This window comes from Lissotriton helveticus, chromosome 7 (genome assembly GCF_964261635.1).
Source record: "Lissotriton helveticus chromosome 7, aLisHel1.1, whole genome shotgun sequence".
NCBI classification, from domain to species: Eukaryota; Metazoa; Chordata; class Amphibia; order Caudata; family Salamandridae; genus Lissotriton; species Lissotriton helveticus.
Window position 1 is genome coordinate 1,085,524,573 of NC_136068.1, and position 17,229 is coordinate 1,085,541,801.

At 45.0% G+C, this 17,229-nt stretch overlaps 1 protein-coding gene across 8 annotated transcripts in view; it reads left to right on the forward strand.

Annotated features, from left to right (window-relative positions):
- Window positions 1–17,229, forward strand: part of BAIAP2 (BAR/IMD domain containing adaptor protein 2) — a 494,598-nt gene that overhangs the window by 47,406 nt on the left and 429,963 nt on the right. For all 8 annotated transcript variants that reach the window (XR_013598763.1, XR_013598762.1, XM_078654131.1 and 5 more), the window contains exon 2: window positions 8,644–8,719. Coding sequence is in view for 6 of the 8 variants with exons in the window: in XM_078654131.1 (XP_078510257.1) it covers window positions 8,644–8,719 (76 nt within the window). In the remaining 2 variants the exon portion in view is untranslated. The remainder of the gene's footprint in view (window positions 1–8,643; window positions 8,720–17,229) is intronic.

The following is a 17,229-nucleotide window of genomic DNA, read 5'->3' on the forward strand; positions in this document are numbered from 1 at the left end:
GGAGCATGCCTTTTTTGATCCTTAAACATTGTATGCTTATTAGCAACCAACCTAAAAAACTGGGCGTGGCATTGCCGGTGGCTCTGCCTCCGCATGAAAAGATTTGAATTAGTGAGGAAGAACAATTCGGTGATGAATCGAAGTGGATATTTATTTAAAGTATTAATTTCTGCACAAAAATTGCCACCACTTGAGGATCACGTTGGTGATCGGGCCCCTCATCCCCTAGTTTCCAGATTTGTCTAATTGATAACAAATAGAATTAAAAATGTTCCTCACCTCGAAAAGATCTATTGTGCTGGCTGTTGTAAGTCCAGCCTTAGTTAGATCAAATAGACACGGTTTGTGGTCCAGCTGTTTGAGGTGCTGTCGCCATGGTATACATTTGATTCTTTCCTCTTCATTGTGGGGATGGTTAAGCAGAAATCTGGCTATGGGATTTTTCACTGGTCTGGTCTACTTGGCCTTGTAAACCACACCATAATAATGTGGTGATTTGTATGTAAAATTTATAAAACCATGCGTCAGAATCACTTGCAAAGGGCCACGGGCAAGGAGCTTTTACTGTACCCCACCGTGGGTGTTGAGCCTTTTCTCTCTCGGCGTCCCTGGCCCAGTTTACTATGGGCTCTGAACAACTGAGTCAAGTACCTCTTCAGCACCTGACTCTCAGTAGTAGCGGGGGTCGAGCAATCCAAGACTTCTGGAGGAGGTGGTAAGTGTAGGGTGAACACAGATTCAAATCACAACATAAATTCAGCAACGCCAATAAATGGTTGTCCAGTTCAATTCTTGCTTTTATAAAAAGAGAAGTATTTATCTACGGACACATATTATAAACAATATACACAGTTTACATAAGGCAAGCATGTGGACGTTACTTGGGCGAGCTCTAGAGTTCCACTTCCCTTCCTAAGGATTACTGTTGTTCCTCATTTACATATGGTGAATCATATAGTGACTCCAAGTGAGGTAGTGAGCCTGAGTCCTCCACGTCCTGACAGCCCAGTAATCAGTCTTATCCACTCTCTTTGGAGTGGCTGGTCAAAGTCTCAGTGTGCTGTGTCGGCCCGGCAAAGCTAAGAAGCTGTGATGCTTCTGTTGAGATGACACTCTTCTGGTCCTGCCGTAAGACTTTCCTGGGGTCTGGTGGCAGGTCTTGGGTGCTCCCGTACTCGAGGAGTTGAATTGATCATTTTTTTTTTCACTGATTATGATCTGTTCATGACCTCTTCATTGTTGCTCGTTGGTAACAGGCGACACACTCTGTCACTTCACCACGGCTCCTTCCTGGCATACTGGGGTCGTTCAGTGCACCCAGGGTGTCAGCCACTTCTAGGCTACAGCAGTACCCCAGGTGACGGCCTTCTTCTCAATATAGCAATGCATCAGGGCAACAGCCCTCGTTCTTCCACCTGGCAAGAAAGGGGTGCATATTCAGCACACTGGCAGGCAACCCCATCGGTGCAATGATCCTAACAGACTTGAATCTCACACTTTTCTCCCAGTAACCCCCTAAGAAGGATCCCCATTGGAATTTGCTCCCTTCAGACACTCTTCACAGTTTACGCTGGTCTTAGGACAGACAGAAGCTAGTGCCCAGGCGAGTGTTCTTAACTCCCCTGTCTGATGTCCCCAGTCGCGGCAGAACTTGTGGTGAGGTTCTACATGCTGATGTAACGCTTCTGTCTAACAATTTGGAGTCTACTGCTCCACTTTTCATAATTCTTTTCGAGGCACAAACATGATTTAGTGACTCTATATTTGAAGTATGTGTTCTCTTTGAAGTGACCATTCCTCTGTTGTGCTCTACCTCCAGAGAGCAGTCTCACAGCAGGATTGTCTCCGGATGTGATAGCCCCCAAACGCAGGTCACAGGAGTAACTAGAGGAGCACACCTGGATGTCAGTCTGTGATGTGTATCAAAGAATTACAGAAGGCACCCAGACCTACTTGTTATGATTCTCTTATCAACCTGATCTCCTTCATGAGATGTAACCTGATCTCCTTCATGAGATGTACCCAGGCTATTGTGACCAATGTCCTTTTCTTTAGAATCAAAATGTTCCCTTTGAAGTGCACGGAAGAGCCCGGCTCTTCCTTCCTCCAGTGTGTCTCACCTAGCCCTCGAGAATGCAGCAATCCAGAAATGTGTCTTGGGGTGGGGGCCTTTCTACCTCCAAATGTTCTTCCAGCAAAGTCTGCGTTTCCCAATGTGAGACCTACAGTTCCTCATGCACTGTACCCCTCATGTGCACTCGTGCATCCTTGGCGCTGCATGCAAACATGCTGTCCCCCTTTCCTGGACAGTACCTCTCCTAAGCACACATCTGTACCAGCACTGTGCGTGCTTCCAGACAATGTCCCCATGTAGCATAGCACACTGGCCCACAAGCATACCACTGCGGAGCATCATCTGCCTGTACTTCTGTACACCCTGGCGCACACACATACAGGCACGGTGCACTCCAACGGGAACGAGTTGTCTTCATGTTCGGTAGCACACTGCGAGTGCACCTTGTCAGCATGTACATGACCCAGACGGACACAATCTGTCTCCATGTACTGCAGCATGCTCTGGTTTACATATATACCTGATGTTGCAGTGCACCCGAACACTAACATACTGTTTCCCCCACATCAAGCCTGATGTAGGCCAAGGTGAAGCCTGGCCATGTTACTTGATCTCATGCTTATGAAAACAATATGTCACCACCACTGTACTCGTGCTACACCGCTCCCAGTGAGGACAGTAGCCCTCCACCATTATGAGGGGACCACTTGGTGCATTCCTGTTGGTCTGACTAGACCAATCCGTCCTAACACTGTTAAGATTTGCGTGTGAAGCATACAAAACCTGTACGTAGGTAAAGGTCTTTCAGGCATTTTCTGGTACAAATCGAAAGTGAACCTTGTTGTGGGAAATGATTGCTTTAAAAACAAAAAACGTGTTTTATATAACTGCTTTTACTTTTGTACATACCAATAGCCCCAGTTCAGGTGGGGCAAGTATGCAGTTTGCACGAGAAATATGTTACTCTGTTGCTAGTGATCTTAGTAAATGTATACAGTCCATATCCATGGTGCTCAGCTTGGCAGTCTGGTTGATATGTATTTCCAACCAATTTGTATTCTTTCTTCTGAGATCGGTTACCAGTAGGCTAAAAGAGAACACGAAGGCCAGATCGCTGCTTATTCACATTGTCACTCTGTTAAACGTGTCACTGGTTTTCACATGCCATCCAGCAGTTTCACCTAGATTGAATGACAGCCTCCAGCTGAACGACGGACCCGGATTGCCATCATTTGAAAGTTGACAATGGTTCTTTTCTTAGGTGTCCTGGTTTCCCTACCCTCCAGCTAAATTAAATGCAAGCTTTTCTTACCCGTCAGTTGAGCTGGTATGTACATAGGCTGAATAAAGGAACATGTGTTCTTAATTTATTTTGTCCACATTGATGTTCACTTTCTCTTGTATTCTCCTTAGTTCCACTTCGTTCTACTTTTAAAGGGACCTGTTCTATTCTTTCCTCAATATTGTTTAGAAAAACGAACTAAAAAGGCATGGGTGGAATGCGTGAATTAATCTCCGTCACTGGTAATTACTTGAACTCCCATTCCAATTTATCTTTCTCTGTCCTTCTATTTTTTTTTTATGTGTGTGTGTGGACTCCATGCATTTCAAGGCAGAGTCAGGCCATATTATCCACTAGGAATGATCCTGCCCACACTTCTAGGTCCGGACCCCCCTTTAGCCAAGAATAAAAGCACGTTTAGATCAGTTTGGGCCTTTTGTACTTCACCGGTGAGGTGCCTTTGGATTCCAGTGGCACAATGAACACGTTATCAATGTCTGTCACACTTGAGGCATCTTAGGAAAAGGTGTGGGGGGAAGGACGGGTGGAATGCTTGGATGAATGCCAGTCACTGTTAATTACTTAGGCTGCATTCCGTTTCATCCTCTTTTTTTGGGGGGGGGGGGTGTTTGTTTAACTGAGCAAGATGCTATAACGACGATGCACATGCGCTATGTGGGTCCCCTCCTTACTCTGCCACATGACTGAAATTGCATTGGAAGAGTGAGGCACAACTTGGCTGAAACCAGTCCAGGGTTTCTTGTGTTGCCTTCTTGAAGGAATCTGGCGAGGCAGTTTGGGCTCAATTGCTCCTTTTGGAAAGGAATTGGATTTGATTTACAAATGGCTAGTCACTGTTTGGAGTGGTTTAGCGGGCAAAAAGTGTGAACTGGGAAGCTTCACAAATAATTCCAAAGTGTCTGAGATGAACTCATGCATTCCATCCATCACTGTTTTTAGGGCTTGCGCCCTGCGTTGCACTGCCCAGCAAGAGAACTTTTGTCCAGGTTTTGCAAATGGACTTGGAAATTCCACACGCTTGTGTGTGTGATTTTCCATTTGCGGCCTGCTATTGGCCTTTCGCTGCGTGTTTTTTTTTGTAAAATAGACACCAATAGGCCAGAGGCGGGAGCATAGCTCCGCCCCTGGCCTATTGGTGTCTATTACGCGCATTTCCTTCCATATGTTTGAATTTTCGTGCCCAGACACGGCGCGATAATTGAAAGCATAAGGGTGCGCGTGCACCACCAGTTGCGGCTTTGTTTTTTTTGCAAACGTGATCGCTTTCAGTTTCGCGATCAGGCTCGTAGCTGTGCGGCCCGGGACCCCTGACACCCTGGGTTGACTCCAAAGGACCAGCCCCCGCCCGCCTGTAGGGGGGGGGGGGGGGAGTGTGCCTGATTTCCATATGCAGTAAATGTATTTTTCCATAATCTGAGGGGGAAGTTTTTTTTCCTGAAAATCGATCAGCATTTACGCAACCTTTGGGATGCGTAGCCCCTACTGATTAAATCTGTTTGAGATGAGCCATTTACTGTACACGATTGCCTCAACTTTCCCTCTCTCCATTCTCCCAACAATAAAGCCCCATCGTCCTGCATAATTATTCGAACCCTGTGTCATTACCTGATATAAGCCTGTGAGGAAAGGTCAGTGACCTACCGGCGGGAAACGTTTTTACAACGCAGGTTTTCCTGAGCGCCTGGAACGCGCCCGACCAATGGTAGCAGCGCCTCCTCCCAATCCTCGTCACCTGTGTCTGTCCGCTTCAGGCGCGTCGGGGTCACGTCAGGGCATGTTGGACTCCCAGTGTAACAAAGCTGAGGCGTGCTCAGCCGCTGCCGGAAGGCACCAGTAACCGGAGCCGGTGGGTCTCCTTCACCTTGTGTAGCGGCGGCGGCTTGGGGGTGTGAGCCGTTTTGGGACGTCGGCAGGTGAGGCATTTATTTTTTTCATTTAATTAGAGGTCACAACAAGCTTAATGCATGACTTGGAATCAGGCGCTGCAGCTGGCGCACAGGCTACACTTAATTATTTTCAGTGAGTTGTTATTTACGTTGCTGTTGATTCCACCCCCCTCCACTCACCTTCCCGGTTCGAAAGGCAGCCGTGTTTTCCATTTTCGGTGAAGGTACGATTAAACTATATGGGCAGTTGTTGGAATAAGAATGAAAGAGGTATTTATTTATTTATTGGGGGGGTAACTAACTTCACAAGACTTAGTGATAAGGGGCATATATCCTAAACAGTCTGTCACAGAAGATGCGTGGACACAGTTCCTCGCACGAGAGGCCATGGTACGCGGTGTGGTGCTAATCTTTAAAAAGAAATAAAACGAGGAGTTCAGGTGACAGAAAATAACACTGAGGGTTTGACACCCACCCATGAGGCAAGCCGGTGAAGACCCCAATGATGCAATAGTTAGTTGGAAAGGCATTAGTTGGTCAGTATTTTGTAAAATTATAAACATTACCCCAATTCTGCACTTTATTTAAGAATGTAAAGGAGTCAGCTTGGTATTCTGTACTTAAACGTTTTGAATTTGAGCGCCTTAGATATCTGCTAACAATGATAAAGCGCCACAAACATTTTAAATCACATAATTGTTTTTGCAATATGTTTCTCTCATTGTTTGTTGTGGTGTTAGAATATATTAAAACAGGTGTGTAAAACAAAGCGCAGTCCTAGACAGAAGTTTCTGACCGATGTACTGTGAAGAAAAGTGTGCTGCTCTGACCAGTAAACACTGATCCCTATGAGTGGCCCAAAAACCTTAGCAGTTACACCCTGAGGGTTCTGCTAGCACAGGGATTCGAAATTGACAGTTGACCTGGATATCACAAAGAATAAGAAGCTAACCTCCTAGGCTTCTCATTCTCGGGTTGGGCTTCTTGCCATACCTCTGAAGGTAGCCCTGCAGGTGCAATGAAGTGCCCGCGTGACAGTAAAGAAACTGCTGGTGATTACTGAATTCTGCTCATCATTTCCATATGTGGGGTGCAATAAAAGTGTCAAGCAAGAGAGTAGCCAGAAATGTAAAATACCCCCACTTAGAACCAAAGCACTGATGGTACCAAGCAAGTGAGCCTCAACCTCCCTAGAAGAGCTTCCTTATCTCTTCCATCGCAGCAACTATCTATTCATCCTTTCAGCCTTCCATCCACCCGATGATATCCACCATTTCACCTTTACATTCTTTCATCTGTCTTTCATCATTCATTCCATCTATTGGCCATTCTATCCAACCATCCATCTGTTCACATATCCGTCATCTATGCATCCATAATTTGACTTACCCATCCATTGATAAAGCCTTTCATCCACCAGGTGATCCTTTTATCTATTCATTCAATCCATCCATCCTCTCAGATTTCCATTTACTCTACCATCTTTCACCCATCCACCCTATACCATCCATCCTTCTACCCACTCATCCATCCATCATTTCACCCTCTCATGCATCCACTCGTCCACCCTTCTTTCCCTTTTGTATCAACCCAACTTTCTTTCTTTAAACATGAATTCTGAGTGGTTTTCTGTCAAGTTGCAGAGAAGATGTCTATTGAGATCCCCACCTCTCCCTCTCTGCTGTAGCCACTAAAGCGCAGAGGTTCACAACACCCCCGGTGTCAAACAGCAGGTAGGTCCTGGAGTACCATAGGCTCTGGTGGTGACCATCCAGCACAGGTCCCCAACATTCAGTTCTGCCATCTTCATGATTTTCCCTCCCACTAGATTGATAATATATGTGCAGTTTCACTCCCTTTACAATTTTCCCGAACCCCATTTCCGAGAGGCAACCCTCCGCTGTCCCTCCCTGAAGCACAGATGACCATGGTTAGAATGCACAGTGTAGCCGAGAAAGTGCAGTGCGTGGTGAGCCTATAATGAGGTTGGATACAGGGGTGTGCAAACGATGAGTGAGGACGTTTGCATTGTTTTATAGCGTGCAGCGTATGAGCCAAATATGGTGGTGGGCCCGGCTTATTTTCAGTAGTTAATGTTTTTGGCAAGCAGTTGCATGTAGCTCCGTGGTTTACCAGCAAAAACATCATGAATTCTAATTTTAATCTGTGTGTGTGAGTTAATTAATAGTTGTGACTTTGAGATGGGAACATCTGAGAAACGAATAGAATAAAAATACTATGATTCTAGACCTGTCAACTTCAAACTTGCATTGGAAAAGGCTATATGTCTTTTCTTTTGAAAGGAGTTAGCAGATGTTTTGGCTTTGCCAGTGCTTTTTGCTGATGTTGAACAGCATCAGTAAAAAGCCCAAAAAATGGTTGTTGTTGATGCTGAACGGCTTAGACAAAGGCAACAAAAACAAGCATTTACAATGCAATAGGTCTCGCATTATTAATAAAGTTTGAGCTATTGGCATTGTAAATCACTGCCTTTTATTCATTTGCATCGGTGCGTAAACAAGCACTTTGTACTTATAGTCCAGGCTTATGAGAAGCCAGGCAGGCAGTCTCTTTTACTGCCAGCCTTGCTTCTCGTAAGCAAGGACTATATGTTCAAAGTGAGTGTTTATGCACCGATTGCATGTTTTAAAAACAAATGAATAAAGACATTGTCATTTACAATGCCAATAGCTCAAACTTTAATAATGCGAGACCTAATGCATTGTAAATGCTTGTTTTCATAGTGAAACTTCCCCACAATGTTGAATCATTTGATCATTGTTCTGGGTGTGACTTTGTTTTATTGCAGGGATTTATTCTGTTGGTGTTGCTGCTTTTTAAGGTTCATTGGTGATAGCTTTTGAAGAGTTTGTGTTCCTGCATTGTGCGTGTGCTTTTGTAATGGCTGCTCTTAAACAGGACGGTTTCTGTCCTGAAGTTGATAGGACTACGGGGAATTCGGGGCATTTCAAAGCGGACTGAACCCTTCAAAAGGCAATGGCATTTAAACAGAGACAGTTGCACGTCTATTTTGACAGACATCTGACTGCCGCTTCCCTCCGGACTTTTATATAGGTCTGCCGTGGACACTTGTGAATTTCTCTGCAAGCCAGTCTGCCTCTGAATAGTCTGTCTCTCGATCAAACGGATAGCCAATGTGACCTGAGAGACAATGTGACAGCGAATGCTACAATTTACAGTTTTCATTGTGTGGGCCAGTTTGTCTTCCAAACCTTTCCCTTTATCACGATGGAGTCGATTCCTCTTAGCTCCTAAGGTTTGCTTTTACTTTGAGTCTTGGGCCAACTCTCTGAAATACCAGTTTCTTTTCCCTGAATTGTTTTCTCTAATTAATATATATATATATTTTTTTATTTTAGACCATAATGGAGCAGTTCAACCCTACGCTGCGAAATTTCATTGCTATGGGGAAGAACTACGAGAAGGCCTTGGCAAGTAAGTACTTCCCTATTATTAAACCAGGCCATTCGAGATTTTGCGTTCCCCCAAAATATGGCAATTTGACACCCCTCTAACCTTACGTGAATGCTTATGTCAACAGTATGAAGAGGACTAGCTCATATCATTGCTGAAGTCCAACCACAATGAGGTTCAGACTGAATAATTTGACCTAAACGTTTTTTTGTGCTCCTCAAACTTGTTCTATGAAAGGAAGTTCTGACATACTTAGCAGGGTTTTGAGGTAAATTCACGCCCTAAAAACTCTTGTGTCTTGATAGTGAGCTTCCACCATTTTACTGCTTTTGGTTCAGTTAGCAAGTAGTGTGTATTTTTTTTTTGTATTTTGGGACATTCCATACAATGCTATTTGTAGCATGCACTTATTTTATCTGGTTGCAAAGGGTTAGGGGCACAGCTGACTTGAAGACCAACTGCCATCCATCTCAGTCTTTTCGGTTTTTGTTTTCCTCAGTGCAGTGACGGTCTCGTTTACAGTTAGTGGGCCACATTCCTTGCACATTTATTTATTTAAAAAGCAAAATTCATTTTTTGCCGAATGATTTACAACCCATTTTGAGTAAACCTGCTATTTCTGTACAGTTTATAATTATTGAAGCTATTTTTTTTTTGTCTCAGTGCTGAACTACATGATTGTTTCCTTACATGGGAGCTCATTGTTTTAATACTTTTAATTTGTCAGTTGTGGAGTCATCTTCGCACGATCATGAAAACGTCTTTTGCACCCCTCCGGCCTCTGGCTTTACATCCAAGTTTGCAACATGTGCTAAGTTATTATATGATCTGCTTGGATCCATTAAGCAAAACTTAGTAAGTGCTGTATTTTTCATTCCCACTCATCTAATTTAGAGCTTAAATCTGTCAAGTGGCCTAAATCACTACACTTCAAAAGGGTTGGGGGAACCATTTCTCAAATCTTGACTGTCCTGGAGTACCTTAAGACTATTTGCCTCACACGCAAACACATTAACTGAAAAGCCCTATAATAACTGCAATAAAGCAAACCTTGGGAAAGCCATTAGATTTCGCCTTTGTGTAACCTATTGACTTTGCTAATGTTTTTTTAAAGTAAGACGCTTTTTGTAGGGTTCTACAGCATCGGCATAAAAGACACAACCTAATATGTCCACTTAATCACTGACTCATGCTCACAACTACGTTACCATGCATGCACGCCCATAGGTCACCATGCATGTGTGCACTAGATAAATGACGCAGGCACAATTTTATTTATCCAGTATTAGGGTATCTTTCATAGATTCACATGCCTCGATCATTCAACGTCGTCTGGATGGGAGTTCCCGGTTCATAAATAAAGTAATGTCTCATTAGACATATAGAGTAATAGGCCAAGATCCTTACATTATTAACATATCCATATCCATGTCCTTTTGTGAAAAGGACTAAACTCTAGAGAAGAGCCAATCAGCTATCACCACCCTCTGGAACCTTCCTGGAAGGAGCTCTAGTCCCTCAGATTTTCTACCGCACGTCGTGCTAAGGGAGTCTCCACTGAGCTCTGCTCAGTTTTTCCTTCTTTCTGGATTTCCATTTTTTTATTTTTTTATTTATTTTTTCTCCACCATTCCTTCTGTGTGAAGTTCTCTATATCTTCATGGCAGATACTCCTAAAAAAGGCATTTTAGGTCGTGTGCTTCCTGTGGTAAAAAGAGGCTTCATGTTGACGACCAACAAAAAGACTGCCTATACTTCCTTTACCCAGATCACTCTTCAAAGGACTGTAAGGTATGTCATACCTTTTCTTCAAAGACCAGGAGGGACACCTTTTAATTTGGCTGTAGAGACTTAAGGACAAAAGACCAAGCTTTGTCTTCTGAAGAGAGTGAGGGCTCCTCCAAATCTTCAAGATCCTCTCAAAAAATGGCCAGAGTTACTTCTCCAGGACCTTCGTTACAGCACCCTCAAACGAAGACACACAAAAAGTCTTCAGAGGCGCACCTGAAGGCTTTACCACCAAAGGTTTCTCCTCAGGAAGTTCTACACACCTTTAAGAAGCATAGTTCCACCTTGTCGATGACTACTCCGTCGATGGTGGCTTCGACGGTGAAAAAATCCCCATCTACAGCTGTGGGAGTGACCTCGTCGACGACTGTTTCTACGACTTTGGCGTCTTCAGCATCGTACACGTCGATGACGACTTTGTCGAAGGCTGTTAAGCCTGTATCGTCGGCGATAAAAATTAAGAAAACCTTGTCGACATCCAAGCCAGCTACGATCGCCGACGAGCACGTTGACGAAGAATGTTCTGTCGACGTCTACCCCGTCGAGGGCTTCGCAGACGATGGCGACAGTCTACGAGGGCTCCGTCGACCACGAGAACTCCGCCGATGAGGGCTCCGTCGATGACACAGTCTAAGATGGCTCAGTCGATGGGAGCTCCGTCGACGTTACCTTCAATTGTGTCCGTCGGTGCTTCACCGTCGACGCCTACACTGACGGCGGGTTCGTCGACGACACCAGAGTCCAAAGTGGAGAGTGCGTATGTCCATCTTAAAATAACTAAACACACGTTGACACCTGCCCTGACTTCTCCTAGCAGAGTCCAGCCATTACCTACAACTCACCTTTTGGAAGAGGAGACCGATTCAGACAATGGCAGTATGTTCGGAGCTGCGACAAGTCCATCTGAACTTCATGTCAAGTACCAAGAGTGTTCAGACTATGACGAACAGGCACCAGAAGACCAGACATACTATCCTGACGACAGCCATCCTCCCCAACCTACCATGGTTTGTCTGCCTGCGTCCTTGGTTTCTGACCTCCCATTTCTGATTTTAGACTACAAGCAGAGATTTCCAACTTCTGCTACGTCTCCACGCCACCAAGGCCACAGCCTCCACCTCTACCTCCACAGTCTGTGCCTGTCACGCTACCATCTCCACCTTCCACGGATGTTGAACAACAAGAGGAAGGAGAACTCCATGATTCCCAATCGACTCCTAATGAGTGGGATGATTACGTTATCCCGTGTCTAGCGTCCCCAGTGCCTACTCAAGCCGATTCGCCTTCTGAGGATATCGGGGGTTTTCATAATATCTTGGAAAGGGCTGCACAACGTTTTCAGATCCCTATGCCTTCTCACCAGCAGGATTGTTTCCTTTATGACTTTAAGGAACCTTTTAAAAAGTCTGTAAGATCTGTGCCCATTATATACTACATCTGGCAAGAGGGCGTTAAAATAATGCACAATCCATCTTCGGTCCCCCCAGTGTTAACTCGGCGAGACAAAAAATACAGGGCTCCGGACACTGCTCCAGCCTGCCTTACCGGACATCCCAAGCCTGATTCCGTCATCACTCAGCGGAAATCTAAAAACCCTTCTGTTCCGCTGTCCGCTCCTCCTAACAAGGAAGGTTGATGACTCGACAATATTGGGGAAACTCTTCTCATCCATGTCTGCATTAACAGTGCATGTCTAATTCTTTAGCGTTATTAGGGCGCTATAACAAGCAGATGTGGGCGGACATTTCTCCATACTTGGGGGGCCTTGCCGGACGATTCGAAGGAGGAAGCAAAGAAAATCTTGCTGGAAGGCGAACGTTCGGCTTCTGAGATTATCGATTGTGCTATGGATATCGCCTCTACTGGTTTCGGCCAACTAGCTGGCTCTGCTCTACTACAACGCCTAGGTTGGCTGAAGGCGACCTCTTTCCGGCTGAAAGTCCAGACAAAAGTTCTGGACATGCCCTACGATGGTCAGCTTCTTTTTGGCACGCATATTGATGAAGCTCTTCAGGGCATAAAAAGGATACCGACACGGCTAGGGCTCTGGGTACCCTTGAATTTAAACCCCCCCCCCTTTTCGTGGCTCAAGGGGTAGAGGACAATCTTTCACCAGAGGAGACTACTAACACTATCAGTCTTCCTATTCCTCCTCCAACCAACAATGTCGGCCACAGTACCAACAACGTCAACAACAGCAATTCTCTTACCTGAAGACCTCCTTTCGAGGAAAGGGAGGACGACAGAAGGACGCTGCTCGGCGGCAATGACTTTTCTCTACCGCCGGTCTCCATTTCCTCCCCACCCTCCAAAATAGGAGGGAGAATTTCCCATTTCTTACACAATTGGAAACAAATAACAACAGACCGTTGGGTCCTTCAACTGGTACAATTTAGGCATCCACTGGAGTTCATTCAAATTCCTCCTCAGACCCCTCCTCGACCTATGATTCACAAAAATCTACGCCTTTTACTCCTGGAACTTTCTCTCATGCTCCAGATGGGAGCTATAGAAAAGGTCCCTCTTCATCAACGGGTGAAGTGGTTTTACTCCCGTTTTTTACTGGTGCGCAAAAAGGAGAAGAAAAGGAGACCAATCCTGGACTTGAGAAATCTCAACAGGTTCTTAATGAAACAGTTGTTTTGAATGGTTACCATCCAAGAAGTGCTGCAACTTCTCAACGCAATGACTACCTGGTGTCTTTGGATCTTCAAGATGCCTATTTCCATATCCCTATCCACAGAAATCACAAAATGTTTCTGAGGTTCGTTGTGGCAGGCAGGCATTACCAATTTCGAGTCCTGCCCTTAGGGCTCAAGTCAGCTCCACGCATTTTTACAAAATGCCTTTCTCCAGTGGCTGCATACCTCAGGTAACAACACCATCAGGTCTTTCCCTACCTTGATGACTGGCTCGTCAAGGTACCTTCTCGAGGCGGCGCGACCAGGTCTTCCAAAGCCTGTCTACAGCTTTTCAGTCGCCTGGGACTCACTCTCAATCAGGACAAGTCCGTCCTCCAACCTTCTTCACAGATATCCTTTCTGGGTGCTACTCTCGACACAACCTAGAAGAAAGCTTTTCCGTCACAGGAGCGGCAGCACAAACTACTTAATTTGGCAAACCACTTAAAATCAGTACTCCTCTTCAAATCCCTTCTCTGGATGATGTTGTCCTGTATTCTGCTAGTTTCTTACTGTCGCCTCCACATGCGCCCTCTCCAAGAAGTGCTGTCGGCTCAATGGATTCAACCCGAAGGATCCTTCGATGTCGTTCAGGTGACCCCTCAGGTGGTCACTGCTCTGGAGTGGTGGACTCGCCCGCAGAATCTTTCTCAAGGCATGCCCTTCTTGTTCCAAGCTTCTCCACAGATCATGACAAATGCATCCCTGAAGGGTTGGGGAGCTTTCCTCCAAGAACTTTGAATCAGCGGAAAGTGGTTTCCTTCCGAACAGAAGCTTCACATAAACCTCAAGTTGCGAGCTCTCCTGGCATTCCTCCCCAGGATCAAATGTTCTCTAGTGCTTGGCCAGACGGACAATACTACGACAATGCACTAGCTAAACAAGCAGGGAGGTACTCGTTCACAGTCACTCACAAATCTCAAAAGATCCGGAACTGGCTACTTCACCACAACATTTCTCTTTGAGCGGAGTACGTTCCAGGAACAGACAACTTACTGGCCGATTCACTAAGCAGGCAACAAACCACATGTCACGAATGGGAGTTGAACCAGCGGACTCTCGACTGCATATTCTCCAAATGGGGCACTCCTCTCTTGGACCTATTTGCTACCAAGCAGAACTCCAAATGCCAAAACTTTGCAAGCTGGCATCCCCAACGAGGATCTCTAGGGAATGCAATTTCTATCACATGGTTCAACGTCTTTGCATATGCCTTTCCACCGATTCCCAGGGTCCTCTGGAAGTTGAAGGCAGAACCCTGCACGCTAATCTTGATAGCTCCAGCGTGGCCTCGCCAACACTGGTTCACGGAGCTCCATCTTCTCTCCCTGGAACCACCGATCCGTTTGAAACCGTTTCCCTCTCTCCTCACAATGAACAGGGAACAAGTCCAATATTCGGATCCAGCATCTCAAATTATCGGCTTGGCTCCTGAGTTTCGAGAGTTCCCTGGACTAGGCATTCCTCCTGAGTTTCGAGAGTTCCCTGGACTAGGCATTCCTCCGGACTGCAGTGCAGTTCTGGCTCGGGCTCGAGCCGACAGTACTAACAAAACATATTCCTTAAAATGGAAGAGGTTCTGTACCTGGTGTAAGTCGGCAAAAATACACCCTCTTCCAGAACCAATATTGCCTTACCTGCTCCATCTGGTGACTTCAGGTCTTGCTCACGCTTCTATTAAAGTTCACCTGGCAGCAATATCCTATTTCAGGAGGTCTTCGGCAGGTCCTTCTCTTTGGTCTAACAGACTGATTAAACAATTCCTCAAAGGCCTATTCAGGACTTTTCCTCCCATAAAATCTCTGCCTCTCACTTGGGGGGCAGGGTATAGCTATGGTTGGCAGTCAAAGCTGGAACCTAAGTTTGTTAATGAATTTCACAAATCTCGCCAGGTCTCATGGTGAAGAATGTGTGAAACATAATGAGGATTCTTCCTGACCCGTGACGTGTGCGAGAAAAGTTGGCTTGAGCAGTAATCTCCGTTGTTGTCTTATTTGGGGCAGCAACATGACAAGTGCAGCCACGATTCATACATGTGACTGCACAGCCTTCATTCCCCCTTTCCACATTGGCCGACCCAGGCTGAGTTGAAGTCTCTTATAGCGCTAAAAGTTGCATGGACAAATCTTCCTACGTGTTTGTGCATTTATGGATTCCAGGAGGTATGGTTGTGGCTTCCCCACCAAGTAAGAGTTTTTCAAGATGTGAACCAGAGCTGAGTTCCCTAGTGGCCATAGGTCTTGCTCCCTTTAAGGTGCCCGCGGTTGCCTGTGGGTATGTGCAGCACAATTACCTAATCGCTCCGTAAGCCCTCAGAAATCTAGACACGCAGAAACTCAAGTAAAGATCAATCTCCCCACTGTTCATCATATGCGGAGAGGGCACTGTATAAGAAGGCAGGTCTGCCATATCTTGTAATACTTACAAGAAATTGGCACATAGGCGTTAAATTCGTTTTTAATATTTGAAATGTGCAGACCTGCTTCTGAAGGTGCATTACTTTATGCATTTTGAGTCTCAAATGCTCTAAAGTTGGTGGATGAACTATGACCACAGTGGAGTGTGCCAGTCTGTTCAAATGGCCCCTCAAAATCTGTTCCTCGTTTGAGTAAAGCATTGCGGCAGAATTCACCTATTAAAAGTAATGCTCACCTGGTTCAGTGTCACTCAATGGCAATACAGTTGTTGTTTCCAGACACACGTGAGGTTTTCAAAATATCCACCCACGCATTGAGAAAAGGTCTGCTGTGCGAAGTATAGTTTGCGGTTTCATGAGATACCAAAGTGTTTGTCTGACTGAGCGGCTCAGAACTCTTAACTGTATTCCAGTGTATACTATGTTGTTGCATTGTTCTCATTACAATGGGTTGTCCGTGTCTTTTAGACCTTGAATAATTGCTCACCCCCTCCCTAATGTCATAACCATACTCTCTAATGAAGATCAACCACATTCTGGCCTGTTTTACTTTTCAGTAATCTTTCCAAAATACTTTATCATTGTCCATTTGTTCAAAACTTGTATGGAAAATGGTTTTTCGTTTTGAAAATTAATTTCTGAAGACTAGTTTCTCTGCGTCCTTGATGCAATTTAAAGATCCTTATCTCGTGTGTGGTGTTGAATATTAAGCTGTTTTCCTTACGATTGGAGTGATCTCTAAATGTAAGCAATATCGGAAGAATAAGCAATATTTCTGATTCAAGGCATCCATATTTTTAAGCAGCAGATCTACCAAGCTTTTAAAGTATATGTTTCTTGATTGTGTGTTGTTCTCCTTCCTTCCCCTTCTATCTCTGAAATGTGGGCCCCTACTTGTTCTGAAATGGGTTTTCCTCTCCTGCTTACAAACTGTGATTTTACTCTTAACCTAGCATGTAACCAAATTACCATCAGACTCTGGCAGAAGTTGGGAGCTCTTATTTCAACTTGTGAACACAATATAAGTAAAAACCTATCTTCGAAGGCAACTGTTAATAATTTTTCCCCGCTATTAATATTGTGGTACTTTTTTTTCTGATCCTTTAACCCAAATGCAGGGAGATTGAATTGGTAAAGATAGAGTCGTAAAACTGGGCCAGAATATAATGATTAACCGGAGTTCAAGGTCTTGTCCCCAACTCGTAGAACACATTGACTTAGCTCGTTTACTAATATTTTGGTAAAGTAGAAACACCTTTTAACCTTTGTTAAGCTCCTACTGTTTCCTCACTCTGCTTCATGCCTGGCATGCTATCCCGCTGGAACGGAGCTCCTTCCCCCTGCCTTCTTTTATTCCACAATTGAGAGTTGGCCAGGTAGTTCCACTGACATGAGTAGTGGGGCCGTTCCATTTTTTCCGGGGTGAGACCAACTTGAGTGGCCATTGACATGAAAAATAGTAGCTCTCACCATTACATATTGGTGTGGTTTCCGTAGATCTGTGTGAAAACAATGTGTACAGTGTTGAACGGTCAGTAGAACAACTATACTGTCCAACAGTCCTGTCCTAGTATATTTGTGTATTTATTTTTTGTTTCCCTCTTTATTTTAAGAGGTTGCCCCCTCTCCAGCTCCTCTTCACGCTT